Raw genomic sequence first — 17,701 nt, forward strand, 5'->3', positions numbered from 1 at the left:
GATCCATAAATGCCACATGCAGTTCACTCTCCTTTTTCAATTATTTCTCATGTGAATTCTTCAAAGCAAACATGTGGAACACACTGCTTCTCCTGAAGCTACACTTCTCCCCAGTCTCATATTTTGTGCATGCTACCACCCTCCTAGTCATCACTCTCGCATGTACCTTTCCAGGGATGCTCAGTAGACCTATTCATCTATAATTTGAGCATTCATTTTTGTTATTCTTCTGTTAGTCTTCAGACTCATCATGAAGGGCAGATAAAGAGTTGAATAGCTTAACCAACCAGTCAGCAACACTTACCCCCCCCCCTTTTTTTTTGAGAGATAGAGAGAGAGATATGCAGTTGCAATCCCCTCTCTCTTTCTCATTAGCGATATATATCTACCCAATCCTGAGCCAGGTACACGTTTTATTGACTAACCCCCAAGGGTTGATGAACAGCTAGGATGACTGCAACCTGGATTTGTACCTATGCTCATGACCCTGTGTGGCCCATGAATGCGTCATGGTAAGGATTGTTGACCACTACACCAAAGAGGCCAGGCCTCAACTTAATTAATGCTTTCACTGCCTCTTAACTTTTCACCAAAACATTCGGCAGGACTTTTAACTGTGCTTGTCCTAAACATACTACTTCTGCTGCTCTTTCATCTGACACAATGAACAGTCCTTCAGAGTATTCACTGCAATAAACCTCCATTCTGATAGACTTGAGTATCAGAATTCTGCTTATAAAAGATCATTCGGACCCCACTGGGCTATGTTCAGGATCCACTGGACATATAAGTCTGTTACATCACAGATTTAGTTTAATAAGCTAAGTACCCATTGGACATAGTTTTGATTGAAATAGAATGGTCTGTCAGTTCCCAACCACAGTCTGGGATTCTGAGTGTCAGAACACCTGCGGCATGTTGTGCAGCACCAATGTATTTTTTCTTTATTATATGAAGTATAATCATTTATGTCTTTTCAAGTACAAAGATAGGTATAAATTTCAAATTATAATAAGAGTTTGGTCACCAATATGAGAAAAGTGCCCACCTTGTCAACATATAAGCAGATTCGGTGCATGCAATTTCACAATTGCAGCACTTTTCATGTTAAAAAGTTTTCTCTTTTTATATTGAATCGTGATAGAATAAAGTGCCGTAAGTGTTCCATATGCTGAGACCCAGAACACACATCAGTATTGCTAAAAAGCTAAGAATAATTGAGCTTTATCATTGAGGGGAGAGTAGCGTGCATCTCATGGAAGCCCTATTTCTGACTAGGATATTATGCTAGAGCTATTTTCCTCTGATTCATAGTAGTCTTTGCTACTCCTTCATCACCCCCAGCTTCAAGGAACAAGGTAGGTTTCTGTTACATGGCCAGGGAGGTACATTATGAGTACTACCCACCTGGGTATCAGGAGGTTTAGTGATGGCTGCATAGTGAGCTAACACTTTATTGGTTGTCAAATTGCACTCCTGTGATTGAGGGAGCTGTCTTTTCTTTCTGCCTCACCCACATGTGGACTACTGGTATTCTGTCCACAAACAAAAACTGTCTCTCTTTGTCATACATAACACTTGACAACTTACACAGCTCCTTCTTCATTAATAGATTTTTCTATGGTGAACACTGTTCTCTACCCCTACGTTTAGGAAGAATGGTAGGAGCAGTTGATAGTAGCAGTAGGTAGGAACATTTAGGCTGGAACATTAGGTAGAAAATGAGGTAGAAGTAGTAGGCAGGAGCATTAGGTAGAAAAATGAGGTAGTAGTAGTTGGCAGGAGCATCAGGTCTTAGTAGTCAGTAGGAACAGTAGGTAGGAGCCTCTGCAAAACTGCACTAGAGTTTCCCTCTGCCAGTGGCCTGTTAAGGGTGAAGCATTAAGGACTTAGAAGCATTGCTAGTTATGGAGAGACTGTTGCTTTAGCAACCCCACTGAGGGAGTACCAGGAGGGAGCAGGCAATGAAGATATATAGCTAGAATTATTTATCTATCTTTGTCTTTTCATATTTGTTCGTCATTTTCTGAATTAGTAAGGTAGCACTAGGACTGGGTGAAGACAGGTTGCATTCATTCACATCCATTCTCAAGCTGTCATGTGCAGTGAACTGAAACCACAGCCCTTTTCCACATCCAGGATCCCTAGACCTTTCCATGTTTTCCCCAGCTGCTTCATATACCCTAGCTCAGTCCATCAACAACATGTTTCCCCATGTATACCACAATACTCCAGTTAACTTTATCCAGTGCACATCTTTAACCCTCCTGCATGCTCAGACCCCAACCACTCAAGATATTTTTCTCTCCTCCCTCCCATTTCCACTTTGGTCTCTCCTTTTCCTTTCTTTTTTGTCACATTTATCATCTTTGTTAACCTTTCCTTGCTCATTCTCTTCATATGTCCAAACCATTTAAGCCCACCCTCTTCAGTTTTCTCAACCTCACTCTTCTTGTTACCAAACCTCTCTCTTCCACCTTTATTATGTACTCAGCCAAGCGGCCTTACAACACATATTGTCCTCTGACATTTCATTTCCAGCACACCCTCCCTTCCCCATACATTCTCATCAATAGTCCATGCCTTTAATCCATACAACAATGCTGAAATACCTCAGACATACATACCATCAGATATCATCCTTATTTTCCACACATTCCTCATTGCTCCCAGAACTTTCACCCCCTCGTCCTTTGACTCGCCTCTGCTACCATGGTGTCAATCACTGCCATGTCCACTCTCAGGTATCTAAAACCCTCCAATTTTTCCAAATTTTCTCCATTCAAAGTCAGACCCTAACTAACCTGCCCCTCTGCCCTGCTATGCTAAACCTTGGCTTTTGTTCACTTTTACTCTCAATTTCCTCCTTTCACACACTTTTCCAGACTCAGAAACCAACTTGTGCAGTTTTTACATGAATCTACCACCAATGCTATGTCATCAGTACATACCTGCATAACTGCTCATGTCTCAGAGACCCTTGCATTTTCCTCCAACATTGCTGAAAGCCTTGTGTAAGAATAAGTATGGTAAATCAGGAGTGAATGGAATAGCAGTAGAGTTTCTCAAGAAAGATGACTGTGTTGTTGATCGTTTAGTCTGGCCATTCACCATTTGTATGGTTGTAGGTAAGATGCCTGAGGACTTGCCAGAAGGAATGTATGGGATCATTACATAGATTTAGGTGAGGGGGACTAAAGTAAATGCTCTTATTGCAGAGCCTTAAATCTGTTGAGTATGCACTCTTTTGCCATGGCCACCCCCTTGAGGGAGTTCTCAAAGGGAATGGTATCAGAGGTATAAATTGATAGATAGACCTGATGAGGTCGAAGGGAGAATAATAGGTAAGAGAAAGTTGTTTTTCATAGAACATCTTAATGGAGACTAAAAATTTATTTTCTGGAGAGGTAAAGGATATGTGGACTTAGTGGTTGCTTTCAAGAATTAGTGTGAGAACTACTTGGAGAAAGAGTGAACTGTATGTGGCACTTAAGGATGTTGGGAAAGTCTGAGGCAGTATCAGGAGAAAGAGTGAATTGTATGTGGCACTTAGGGATGTGGGGAAAGTCTGTGACAGTAATCACATTAAACTAGATACTGAATATGGTTTCCACACTTAACTCTGTCTTTCAAGTGTAATTCTATATGGAACTTTATTGGAAGAACATGCATGGTTAGTGGAGGGTCCCATTTGATTTTGCAGTAGATAGGCCACAAGTCAGGTTCACAGTAGCCCAGTTTTTAAAATGATTTTGAAACCCTGACTCCACCTGTCTGTCACATGTTGTTATGAAACGTCAGAGGTAAGTATTCTTTTGTGAAAGGATGTTTCTACATGATTTTAGGGTTATTAGGTTTGTGGTTAAGAACATACTTGTAATGACTTTTTTTTTAGTTAGTGGGAGTGGGTGTTAGTTTTTTTTATGTTAGTGGAAGTGGGTGTTACATTTATGTATTTTCACTTCTTGAAATAGAAATCTTCGCAGTATTATGTAACCATAATGTGTAAGTGAAAAAGAGAAATTTCTTTTGTCATTTTCAGGTACTGTAGTAATACAAAAGGTAAACGCATAGTAGAATTGGAAATGTTTCTGTTCTTTATGACTCTAGTTAGACTTACTTTTATGGATTTGCCAAATAGTTTAGCTGTTCTGTTTTTAGAGAGTTTTTGTTAATAAAAGCAAGTGAATATAAGGCCTCAGTTAAAGGGAATTTATGCTTTATCAATACATACACACCTGCTGCTTGAATCATGAAGGAAATTTCAACATTGTTAATTTCTTTAATCCTCTGGATTAAATCACAGTTAAAGGTTACTTTTTTTTTTATATATTTTTGCAGTAACTGTTGACTTTCATCAGTGTGCTATATATGTTTAATCCTGTTCAGTGATTTTTGGTGTGTCTGTAAACAAGTATTTATGTATCTTTGAAATATGAAAAAAAAAATTTGAATGAAGTGTACAGATTTTTGTATGCCCTCATGTGTTTGTTTAGAAAGAATTATTTATTTACATTTAGATTACTCATTAAGAATTTCTGTGTATGTTCACTAATTATTGGATTTTGCTTTGGAAACAGCATGTCAAGGAAGAGGTGAAACGAATAGATATTGGTAAAGAAGCTGCTATTGAAGCCGAGGTGAAAGCAGCCCGAGAACGTGCAATCGTTCCCCTGGAAATTCGCATGAAGCAGTTTCGTGATCTTCTGGCTGAGAAAGGGGTGAGGTGGAATCTAAATTTTTTTTAGAATCTATTGAAACATGAAATTTTTTAGGGTTGTATTTTTCTGATGAATATCTAATCTGTGAAAAAGTATTTAGCTAAATGTAAAAAATTGATTGCAGCTTTTGTGGATCTGGAGAAAGCATATGACAAGAGTCAAGTGGAATACTTTGTGGGATGTAAGAATATATGGTCTAGGGCAAAAACTGTTGGACAGTTTAAAAGCCATGTACAGAGGAACAGGTGCATGTGTAAGAGTGGTTGGAGAGCTGAGCGAAAGTTTTGGTATACTTGTAGGTGTGAGGCAGGGCTGTGTGATGTCATCATGTTTTTTTAATATACATATATGGATGGAGTGAAAGGAGAAATGAAAGTAAAACTAGGGAAAAGATGTGAGGCAGGGCTGTGTGATGTCATCATGTTTTTTTCAGTATACATATAAGGGTGGAGTGATAGGAGAAATGAAAGTAAAACTCGGGAAAAGGGGTGCAGAGATGGAGTGTGGCAGTGAGATATGGTGGCTAGTGGCAAATCTGTTTGCAGATGATACTGTGTTGGTTGCTGAGAGTGAAGAGGAGTTGCAGAAGGTTGTAAGTGCATTCTATGATGTGTGTAAGTGGAGGAGATGGAAGGTAAAGTAATGGTGTTTTAAAAGAAATGGAGTGAAAGTATAGATTGTGTAAAGCCATACTGAGTGAAAGAAATTTTACTAATTTTGTGGATATGGGGAGGAAAAGACTGGAAGAAGTGAGGGGATTTAAGTATCTGGGAGCTGTCTTGGTTAAGTTTGGTGATAGGGAAGGAGAGATAAGGGAGAGAGCAATACAGGGTTGAAGAGTCTCTCTATGGTTCCATCTACTGCTAAGTCCACTCCCAGATATCTAAAACACTTCACTTCCTCCAATTTTTCTCCATTTAAACTTACACCCCAATTAACTTCGTCTCTCAACCCTATTAAACCTAATGAATAACCTTACTCTTATTCACATTTACTCTCAACCTTCTCCTTTCACACACTTTTCCAAACTCATTCGCCAACTTCTGCAGTTTCTTACATGAATCAGCCACAAGAGCTGTATCATCGGTGAACAACAACTGACTCATTTCCCAGGCCCTCTCATCCCCAACAGACTGCATACTCACCCCTTTCTCCAAAACTCTTGCATTTACCTCCCTAACCACCCCATCCATAAACAAATTAAACAACCATGCAGACATCACACCCCTGCTGCAAGCCGACATTCACTTGGAGCCGGTCACTCTCCTCTCCTATTCCTTGTACACATGCCTTATATCCTTGGTATAAAAAACTCACCGCTTCTAGCAACTTTCCTCCCACACCATATACTTTTAAAGCCTTCCACAAAGCATCTTATCATCCCTATCATATGCCTTCTCCAGATCCATTAATGCTACATACAAATCCATCTGTTTTTCTAAGTATTTCTCACATGAATTCTTCAAAGCAAACACCTTATTCACACATCCTCTTCCACTTCTGAAACCACACTGCTTTTCCCCAATCTGATTCTCTGTACATGCCTTCACCCTCTCAATCAATACCCTCCCATATAATTTCCCAGGAATGCTCAACAAACTTATGCCTCAGTTGTTTGAACACTCACTTATATCACCATTGCTTTTGTACAATGGCACTATGCATACTTTCCGCCAATCCTCAGGCACTTCACCATGGTCTGTACATACATTGAATATCCTTACCAACCAATCAGTGACACAGTCATCCCCTTTTAATAAATTTCACTGCAATACCATCCAAACCCTCCTCTTTGCTGGATTTCATCTTCCACAAAGCTTTCAGTACCTCATCTCTCTTTACCAAACCATTTTCCCTGACCCTTTCACTTTGCATATCACCCCGAACAAAGCACCCTATATCTGCCACTGTATCATCAAACATTCAACAAACCTTCAGAGTACTCACTTCATCACTACCTGTTATTACCTCCCTGCTTTCCCCCTTCTGATATGCCTGTTTGTTCTTTTGTCTTACGGGCATTATTTACATCCTGCCAAAACATTCTTTTATTCTTCCTAAAGGTTAATTATACTGTCTCCCCCCAACTCTCATTTGCCCTCTTTTTCAACCGGTACACCTTTCTCTTGACCTTCTGCCACTTTCTTTTATATATCTTCCAATCATTTGCACTACTTCCCTGCAAGTGTCGTCCAAATGCCTCTCTTTTCTGTTTCACAAACAAACCTTACTTCTTCATCCCCTCATTCACTACCCTCTTTAATCTGCCCACCTCCTACCTTTCTCATGTCACATGCATCTTTTGCACAAGCCATCACTGCTTCCCAAAATACATCCCATTCCTCATTCACTCCTCTCACATCATTTGCTCTCACTTTTTGCCATTTACACTCTCATCTGGTACTTCCTCACACAAATCTCCTTTCCACGCTCACTCACTCTTACCACTCTCTTCCACCCAACATTCTTCTTTTTTGAAAACTTTTACAAATCTTCACCTTCACCTCCACAAGATAATGATCAAACATCCCTCCAGTTGCCCCTCTCAGTACATTAACATCCAAAAGTCTTTTACACACCCATCAATTGACACAGTAAAATAATGCCCTTTGACCATCTCTCTGACTAACATTCGTATACTTATGTATGTCTCTTTTTTAAAATCAGGTATTCCCAATCACCCTTTTTTTTTTCAGCACACAAATCCACAAACTCTTCACTATTTCCATTTACAACACTGAAAACCCCATATACACCATTTATACCTTCAATTGCCACATTACTCACCTTCACATTTAAATCACCCATCACTAAAACCCAGTTTCATGCATCAAAGCTGCTGACACACTCACTCAGCTTCTCCCAAAACAGTTGCCTCTCATGATCTTTTTTCTCATGACAAGATGCATAAGCACCAATAATCACCCATCTCTCTCGATCCACTTTCAGTTTTACCCACAACAATCTAGGATTTACTTTCTGACACTATCAGATACTCCTACAACTCCTGCTTCATGAGTAGTGCTACTCCTTTCTAAGCTCTTGTCCTCTCACCAAGCCCTGACTTCACTCCCAAGACTTTCCCAAACGACTCTTCCCCTTTACGCTTGTGGTTCGTTTCGATCAGAGCCAGAACCTACAGATTTCTTTCCTCAAACCTGCTACCTATCTCCTTTCTTCTCACCTTGGTTACATCCTCACATGTTCAGACACCCCAGTCTGAGCCTTCAAGGAGGATGAGCACACCCTGCTTGACTCCTCCTCCTGTTTCCCTTTTTACAGATAGAAATACATGGAGGATAGGGGTGTACGTGGGAAGTATTCTTTCTCCCCCATCAAAAGGGATGCGTTGATATGTTAATTTTATTTTTTATTATACTTAGTTGCTGTGTCCCACTTTAGCGAGGTGGCGCAAAGAAACAGACGAAAGAATGGCCCAGTCCACCCACATACACATGTATATACATAAACGCCCACACACGCACATTTATACGTTTCACTGTATACATACACAGACATATACATATATACACATGCACATATCGATACTTGCTGCCTTCATCTATTCCTGTCGCCACCCCACCACACATGAAATGGCATCCTCCCTTCCCCTGCGCGCGCAAGTTAATGCTAGGAAAATACAACAAAGGCCACATTCGTTCACACTCAGTCTCTAGCTGTCATGTGTGATGCACCGAAACCACAGCTCCCTTTCCACATCCAGGCCCCACAAAACTTTCCATGGTTCACCCCAGATGCTTCACATTCCCTGGTTCAATCCATTGACAGCACGTCGACCCCAGTATACCACATCATTCCAATTCACTCTATTCCTAGCATGCCTTTCACCCTCCTGTATGTTCAGGCCCCCAATCGCTCAAAATCTTTTTCATTCCATCCTTCCACCTCCAATTTGATCTCCCGCTTCTCCTCATTCCCTTCACCTCTGACACATATATCCTCTTTGTCAATCTTTCCTCACTCATTCTCTCCATGTTACCAAACTATTTCAGTACACCCTCTTCTGCTCTCTCTCTACCACACTCTTTTTATTACCACACCTCTCTCTTACCCTTTCATTACTTACTTGATCAAACCACCTCACACCACATATTGTCCTCAAGCATTTCATTTGCAGCACATCCACCCTCTTTCGTACAACCTTATCTATAGCCCATGCCTTGCAACCATATAACTTTGTTGGAACTACTATTCCTTCGAACATACCCATTTTTTCTCTTCAAGGTAACGGTCTTGCCTTCCACATAGTCTTCAAAGCTCCCAGTCCCCTTCCCCACCCTGTGACTCACTTCTGCTTCCATGGTTCCATCTGCTGCTAAGTCCACTCCCAGATATTTAAGATGCTTTACTTTTTCCAGTTTTTTCTATTCAAACGTATCTCCCAATTAACTTGTCCCTCACCCATTCACATTTACTCTCAGCTTTCTCCAGTCACTCACTTTACCACACTCAGTCACCAGTACCTTTGCAGTTTCTCATCTGCATCAGCGAGTTAGCTCCAGGAAACAAAGAATGGCCCATCCACTCATATACACATATATACACATTAACGCCCCCAAATGCTCATATGCATCTTTTTTTTTTTTTTTTTTTTTTTTTTTTTTTTTTTTTTGCCGCTGTCTCCCGCGTTTGCGAGGTAGCGCAAGGAAACAGACGAAAGAAATGGCCCAACCCACTCCCATATACATGTATATGCATACACGTCCACACACGCAAATATACATACCTACACAGCTTTCAATGGTTTACCCCAGATGCTTCACATGCCCTGATTCAATCCACTGACAGCATGTCAACACCGGTATACCACATCGATCCAATTCACTCTATTCCTTGCCCGCCTTTCAGCCTCCTGCATGTTCAGGCCCTGATTACTCAAAATCTTTTTTACTCCATCTTTCCACCTCCAATTTGGTCTCCCACTTCTCCTTGTTCCCTCCACCTCCGACACATATATCCTCTTGGTCAATCTTTCCTCACTCATTCTCTCCATGTGCCCAAACCATTTCAAAACACCCTCTTCTGCTCTCTCAACCACGCTCTTTTTATTTCCACACATCTCTCTTACCTTTACATTACTTACTCGATCAAACTACCTCACACCACACATTGTCCTCAAACATCTCATTTCCAGCACATCCACCCTCCTGTGCACAACTCTATCCATAGCCCACGCCTCGCAACCATACAACATTTTTGGAACCACTATTCCTTCAAACATACCCATTTTTGCTTTCCGAGATAATGTTCTTGACTTCCACACATTCATCAAGGCTCCCAGGATTTTCGCCCCCTCCCCCACCCTATGATTCACTTCTGCTTCCATGGTTCCATCCGCTGCCAGATCCACTCCCAGATATCTAAAACACTTTACTTCCTCCAGTTTTTCTCCATTCAAACTTACCTCCCAATTGACTTGACCCTCAACCCTACTGTACCTAATAACCTTGCTCTTATTTACATTTACTCTCAACTTTCTTCTTTCACACACTTTACCCAACTCAGTCACCAGCTTCTGCAGTTTCTCACATGAATCAGCCACCAGCACTGTATCATCAGCAAACAACAACTGACTCACTTCCCAAGCTCTCTCATCCACAACAGACTTCATTCTTGCCCCTCTTTCCAAAACTCTTGCATTCACCTCCCTAACAACCGCATCCATAAACAAATTAAACAACGATGGAGACATCACACACCCCTGCCGCAAACCTACATTCACTGAGAACCAATCACTTTCCTCTCTTCCTACACGTACACATGCCTTACATCCTCGATAAAAACTTTTCACTGCTTCTAACAACTTGCCTCCCACACCATATATTCTTAATACCTTCCACAGAGCATCTCTATCAACTCTATCATATGCCTTCTCCAGATCCATAAATGCTACATACAAATCCATTTGCTTTTCTAAGTATTTCTCACATACATTCTTCAAAGCAAACACCTGATCCACACATCCTCTACCACTTCTGAAACCGCACTGCTCTTCCCCAATCTGATGCTCTGTACATGCCTTCACCCTCTCAATCAATACCCTCCCATATAATATACCAGGAATACTCAACAAACTTATACCTCTGTAATTTGAGCACTCACTCTTATCCCCTTTGCCTTTGTACAATGGCACTATGCACGCATTCCGCCAATCCTCAGGCACCTCACCATGAGTCATACGTACATTAAATAACCTTACCAACCAGTCACCCCCTTTTTTAATAAATTCCACTGCAATACCATCCAAACCTGCTGCCTTGCCGGCTTTCATCTTCCGCATTACATACATACACATAAACATATTCATACTTGCTTTCCTTCATCCATTTCTGTCGCTACCCCACTCCTCAGGAAAACAGCATTGCTATCCCCTGCTTCAGCAAAGTAGTGCCAGGAATACAGACAAAAAGGCCACATTCGTTCACATTCAGTCTAGCTCTCATATGTAATGCACCGAAACCACAGCTCCCTATCCACCTCCAGGCCCCACAGACCTTTCCATGGTTTACCCCAGATTCTTCACATGTTGAGTAAGTAATGAAAAGATATCACAGATGTGCAGTGATGATAAGTGTGTGGTTGAGAGAGCTGAAGAGGGTGTGCTAAAATATTTTAGACATAAAGAGAATGAGTAAGGAATAGTTGTAAAAGAGAATTTATGTATAAGTGAAAGGAATAATGAGGTTGGATAGACCAAATTGGAGATAGAATGATGGAGTGAAAAAGTTTTTGAGTGATCTGTGCAGCAGCGTAAAAGGCTTGCACAGGATTTAGTGAATTGGAGCGATGTAGCGTACTGGGTTCAACCTGCAGTCATTGGACTGAACCAGGGCATGTGGAACGTCTTGGGTAAACCATGGAAAGTTCTGTGGGGCCTGGATGTGGATAGGGAGTTGTGGTATGGATGTGAGCAGATGTGGCCTTTCTTAGTCTGTTCCCGGAGCTACCTCACTAGCACAGGAAACATCAATCAAGTATGAAAGAATGAAAGACAAGAACAAGTGGGAACAATGGTGAAAGGGGCCAGGGGGATATGATAACAGGTAATGATGAAGTAAAGAGGAGTTGGAGTGAGTATTTTGTAGTTTGTTGAATGTGTTTGATGATATTGGCAGATGTAGGGTGTCTTGGTTAGATGGTGTGCAAAGTGAGAGGGTCAAGGAGAGTGGTTTGGTGAAGACAGAAAAGTTAATGTTCTCTCCTTCCACACATTCTTCATCGCTTCCAGAACCCTGCCTCGTTCCCCACCATGTGACTCGCTTCCACATCCTTGGTTCCATTTGCTGCCAAGTCCACTCCCAGATATCTAAAACATTTCACCTCTTCCAATCTTACTCCATTCAAACTTACATCCCTACTAACTTGTCCCTAAACCCTGCTAAACCTTATAACCTTGCTCCTGTTCACATTTACCCTCAACTTTCTCCTTTCACGTACTTTTCCAAACTCAGTCACCAACTTCTGCAGTTTCTCACTTGAATCTGTCACCAGTACTGTGTCATCAGTGAACAACACTTGACCCACTTTCCAGGTTCTCTCATCCCCAACATTTACCTTCCTAACCACCCCATCCTTAAACAGATTAAACAACCATGGGGGCATTACATACTCCTACAGATCATCCTTCACTGAGAACTTGCTGATAACCATGAGGAAAATGAAACACACTAAGTTCCCAAGTGCACTTTCATGTAATGATCACATCATCAGAGGAGGTACAAGAATGAGATAGAAGTCTTAGAGCAGTCAGTTTATATACAAACGAGGCAGAGCTAAGACGCCATTGGTAAATAAGTATTTCCATTTGGTGGTGTTCTGGTCTGGCACTATGCCTTTCATAGAATTTTATTATGTGCCCAGGACAATTGTTTATTAAAGTGAGAATTAACATCTTTTAGGGGATTTCTACTGAGTTAAAAGTGTTATATCATCACATAAAAGAGAATTCATTTTTGACATAATTAACTTTGTCCATAATCACTGCTATTAGCCTTAGGTGCTCTAATTATAAGTAGTTCACTATCTTTGAATTGTCAATAGTACTGATGAAACTTTTTGGACTATTTGGAAAAGAAATAATTTTATAGAGTTAACCCCAAACCTGCCCTTGATATCAAGAATCTTTTAGTCCTCCCATTTAGTTGTTTTTTTTTTTTTTTTTTTTTTTTTTTTTTTTTTTTTTTTTTTGCCGCTGTCTCCCGCATTTGCGAGGTAGCACAAGGAAACAGACGAAAGAAATGGCCCAACCCACCCCCATACACATGTATATACTTACGTCCACACACGCAAATATACATACCTACACAGCTTTCCATGGTTTACCCCAGACGCTTCACATGCCCTGACAGCACGTCAACCCCGGTATACCACATCGCTCCAATTCACTCTATTCCTTGCCCTCCTTTCACCCTCCTGCATGTTCAGGCCCCGATCACACAAAATCTTTTTCACTCCATCTTTCCACCTCCAATTTGGTCTCCCTCTTCTCCTCGTTCCCTCCACCTCCGACACATATATCCTCTTGGTCAATCTTTCCTCACTCATTCTCTCCATGTGCCCAAACCATTTCAAAACACCCTCTTCTGCTCTCTCAACAACGCTCTTTTTATTTCCACACATCTCTCTTACCCTTACGTTACTTACTCGATCAAACCACCTCACACCACACATTGTCCTCAAACATCTCATTTCCAGCACATCCATCCTCCTGCGCACCACTCTATCCATAGCCCACGCCTCGCAACCATACAACATTGTTGGAACCACTATTCCTTCAAACATACCCATTTTTGCTTTCCGAGATAATGTTCTCGACTTCCACACATTCTTCAAGGCTCCCAGAATTTTCGCCCCCTCCCCCACCCTATGATCCACTTCCGCTTCCATGGTTCCATCCGCTGCCAGATCCACTCCCAGATATCTAAAACACTTTACTTCCTCCAGTTTTTCTCCATTCAAACTCACCTCCCAGTTGACTTGACCCTCTACCCTACTGTACCTAATAACCTTGCTCTTATTCACATTTACTCTTAACTTTCTTCTTTCACACACTTTACCAAACTCAGTCACCAGCTTCTGCAGTTTCTCACATGAATCAGCCACCAGTGCTGTATCATCAGCGAACAACAACTGACTCACTTCCCAAGCTCTCTCATCCCCAACAGACTTCATACTTGCCCCTCTTTCCAAAACTCTTACATTCACCTCCCTAACAACCCCATCCATAAACAAATTAAACAACCATGGAGACATCACACACCCCTGCCGCAAACCTACATTCACTGAGAACCAATCACTTTCCTCTCTTCCTACACGTACACATGCCTTACATCCTCGATAAAAACTTTTCACTGCTTCTAACAACATGCCTCCCACACCATATATTCTTAATACCTTCCACAGAGCATCTCTATCAACTCTATCATATGCCTTCTCCAGATCCATAAATGCTACATACAAATCCATTTGCTTTTCTAAGTATTTCTCACATACATTCTTCAAAGCAAACACCTGATCCACATATCCTCTACCACTTCTGAAACCACACTGCTCTTAGTAATGATTTTATGTTATCAAACTCAGTCATCAACTTCTGCAGTATTTTACCCAAATCAGCCACCGCCACTGTATCATCAGCGAACTACAACTGACTCACTTCCCAAGCCCTTTCATCGACAACAGACCACATACTTGCCCCTCTCTCCAAAATTCTTGCATTCACCTCCCAAACAACCCCATCCATAAACAAATCAAACATCCATGGAGACATCACACACCCCTTCCGCGAACTGACATTCACTGGAAACCAATCACTTTCCTCTCTTCCTACTCTTCCACTTACCTTACAGCCTTGATAAAAACTTTTCACTGCTTCTAGTAACTTACCTCCCACACCATATACTCTTAATACCTTCCATAGAGCATCTCTATCAACTCTACCATATACCTTCTCCAGATCCATAAATGCTATATACAAATCCATCTGTTTTTCTAAGTATTTCTCACATACATTCTTCAAAGCAAACACCTGATCCACACATCCTCTACAACTTCTGAAACTACACTGCTCTTCCCCAATCTGATGCTCTGTACATGCCTTTACCCTCTCAATCAATTTTTTTTTTTTTTCATACTATTATTCACCATCTCCCGCATTAGTGAGGTAGTGTTAAAAACAGAGGACTGAGCCTTTTAAGGAAATCGTCACTTGGCCCCCTTCTCTGTTCCTTCTTTTGGAAAATCAAAAATGAGAGGGGAGGATTTTCAGCCCCCAACTCCCTCCCTTTAGTCGCCTTCTATGACACGTAGGGAATCCCTGGGAAGTATTCTTTCTCCCCTATCCCCAAAAATACTCAAACTTATACCTCTGTTATTTGAACACTCAACTTTATCCCCTTTGCCTTTGTACAGTGGCACTATGCAGGCATTCCGCCAGTCTTTAGGCATTCATGATGAACCATACATATATTGAATATGCTTACCAACAATTCAACAACACAGTCACACCCTTTTTTAATAAATTTCAATGCAATACCATCTAAACCCGCCGCCTTGCTGGCTTTCATCTTCCGCAAAACTCTCTCTACCTCTTCTCTGTTTACCAAACCATTCTTGCTGACCCTCATTTTCGCACACCACATAGACCAATACACCCTATATCAACCATTCTTTCATCAAACACATTCAAGAAACCTTCAAAATACTTTTTCTCCTCACTTCACCACTACTTGTTATTTCCTCCCCATTAGCCCCCTTCACCGATATTTGCATTTGTTCTCTTGTCTTACACATTTTATTTACCTCCTTCTAAAACATCTTTTTTTATTTATATTCATTTTACTTTGACGCTGTCTCCTGAGTTAGCGAGGTAGCGCAAGGAAACAGACGAAAGAATGGGTGGGTTGGCCCAACCCACCCACATACACATGTATATACATAAACTCCCACACACGCTCATATACCTACCTATACATTTCAACGTATATATACACATGTACCTATTCATACATACTGCCTTCATCCATTCCTGGTGCTACACATGAAATGACGCCCTCTGACCCCAACTCTCATTTGCCTTCTTTTTCACCTCTTGCACCTTTCTCTTGACCTCCTGCCTCTTTCTTTTATACGTCTCCCAGTCATTCACACAACTACCTTGCAAAAATTGTCCAAACACCTCTCTCTTCTCTTTCACTAACAATCTTACTTCTTTCCAATCTGCCCCCTCCCACCTTTCTCATGCCACAAGCATCTTTTGTGCAAGCCATCGCTGCTTCCCAAAATACATCCCATTCCTCCCTCACTCCTCTTATATCACTTACTCTCAGCTTTTTCCATTCTGCACTCATTCTCTTGTGGTACTTCCTCACACAAGTCTCCTTTCCAAGCTCACTTTCTCTCGCCACTCTCTTCACCCCAACAATCTCTCTTCTTTTCAGAAAACCTCAACAAATTTTCGCCTTTGCCTCCACAAGATAATGATCAGACTTCCCTCCAGTTGCCCCTCTCAGCACATTAACATCCAAAAGTCTCTCTCTCACCCGCCTATCAATTAACACATAATCGAATAGCGTTCTCTGGCCATCTCTCCTACTTACATGCGTATACTCATGTAAATCTCTCTTTTTAAACCGGTATTCCCAATCACCAGTCCTTTTTCAGTACACAGATCTACAAGCTCTTCACCATTTTCATTTACAACACTGAACACCCTATGTACACTAGTTATACCCTCAACTGCCACATTATTCACCTTTGCATTCAAATCACCCATCACTGTAACCCAGTCTCTTGCATCAAAGCTGCTAACACACTCACTCAGCTGCTCCCAAAACACTTGCCTCATGATCTTTCTTCTCATGACCAGGTGTATAGGCACCAATAATCACCATCTCTTTCCATTCACTTTCAGTTTTACCCATATCAATCTAGAGTTTGCTTTCTTACACATTATCACATACTCCCACAACTCCTGTTTCAGGAGTAGTGCTACTCCTTCTTTTGGTCTTATCCTCTCACCAACCCCTGACTTTACTCCCAAGACATTCCCAAACCACTCTTCCCCTTTACCCTTGAGCTTCGTTTCACTCAGAGCCAAAACTTCCAGGTTCCTTTCCTCAGACATACTACCTATCTCTCCTTTTTCTCATCTTGGTTACATCCACACATGTTTAGACACCCCAATTTGAGCCTTCGAGGAGGATGAGCACTTCCTGCATGACTCCTTCTGCTTCCCCTTTGAGAAAGTTAAATTACAAGGAGGGGAGGGTTTCTAGCACCCCACTTCCATCCCCTTTAGTCACCTTTTACAACACGTGGAGAATGCGTGGGAAGTATGTGAGAAATACTTAGGAAAACAGATGGATTTGTATGCAGCATTTATGGATTTGGAGAAGGCATGTGGAAGGTATTAAGAGTATATGGTATGGGAGGTAAGTTGCTAGAGGCAGTGAAATGTTTTTATCAAGGATGTAAGGCATGTGTACGAGTAGGAAGAGAGGAAAGTGATTGGTTCCCAGTGAATGTCAGTTTGCAGCAGGGGTGCATGATGTCTCAATGGTTGTTTAATTTGTTTATGGATGTGGATGTTAGGGAGATGAATGCAAGAGTTCTGGAGAGAGGGGCAAGTATGCAGTCTGTCGTGGTTGAAAGGGCTTGGGAAATGAGTTAGTTGTTGTTTGCTGATGATACAGTGCTGGCAGCTGATTCGGGTAAAAAACTACAGAATTTGATGACTGAGTTTGGTAAAGTGTGTGAAAGAAGAAAGTGAGAGTAAATGTGAATAAGAGCAAGGTTATTAGGTTCAGTAGGGTTGAGGGACAAGTTAATTAGGAGGTAAGTTAGAATGAAGAAAAAGTCGTGGAAGTGAAGTGTTTTAGATATCTGGGAGTGGATTTAGCAGCAGATGGAACCATGGAAGCGGAAGTGAGTCACAGGGTGGGGGAGGGGGCAAAGTTGGT

At 41.4% G+C, this 17,701-nt stretch overlaps 1 protein-coding gene across 1 annotated transcript in view; it reads left to right on the forward strand.

Moving 5' to 3' along the window:
* The window catches only part of LOC139764806 (uncharacterized), a gene marked incomplete at its 3' end in the record, with an annotated part of 202,539 nt that overhangs the window by 117,044 nt on the left and 67,794 nt on the right, over positions 1 to 17,701 (forward strand). Inside the window, exon 12 of the mRNA XM_071691740.1 lies at positions 4,581 to 4,721. Within this exon, the coding sequence (XP_071547841.1) occupies positions 4,581 to 4,721 (141 nt within the window). The remainder of the gene's footprint in view (positions 1 to 4,580; positions 4,722 to 17,701) is intronic.

The sequence above is a fragment of the Panulirus ornatus genome, chromosome 4 (assembly GCF_036320965.1).
Source record: "Panulirus ornatus isolate Po-2019 chromosome 4, ASM3632096v1, whole genome shotgun sequence".
Lineage (NCBI taxonomy): Eukaryota > Metazoa > Arthropoda > Malacostraca > Decapoda > Palinuridae > Panulirus > Panulirus ornatus.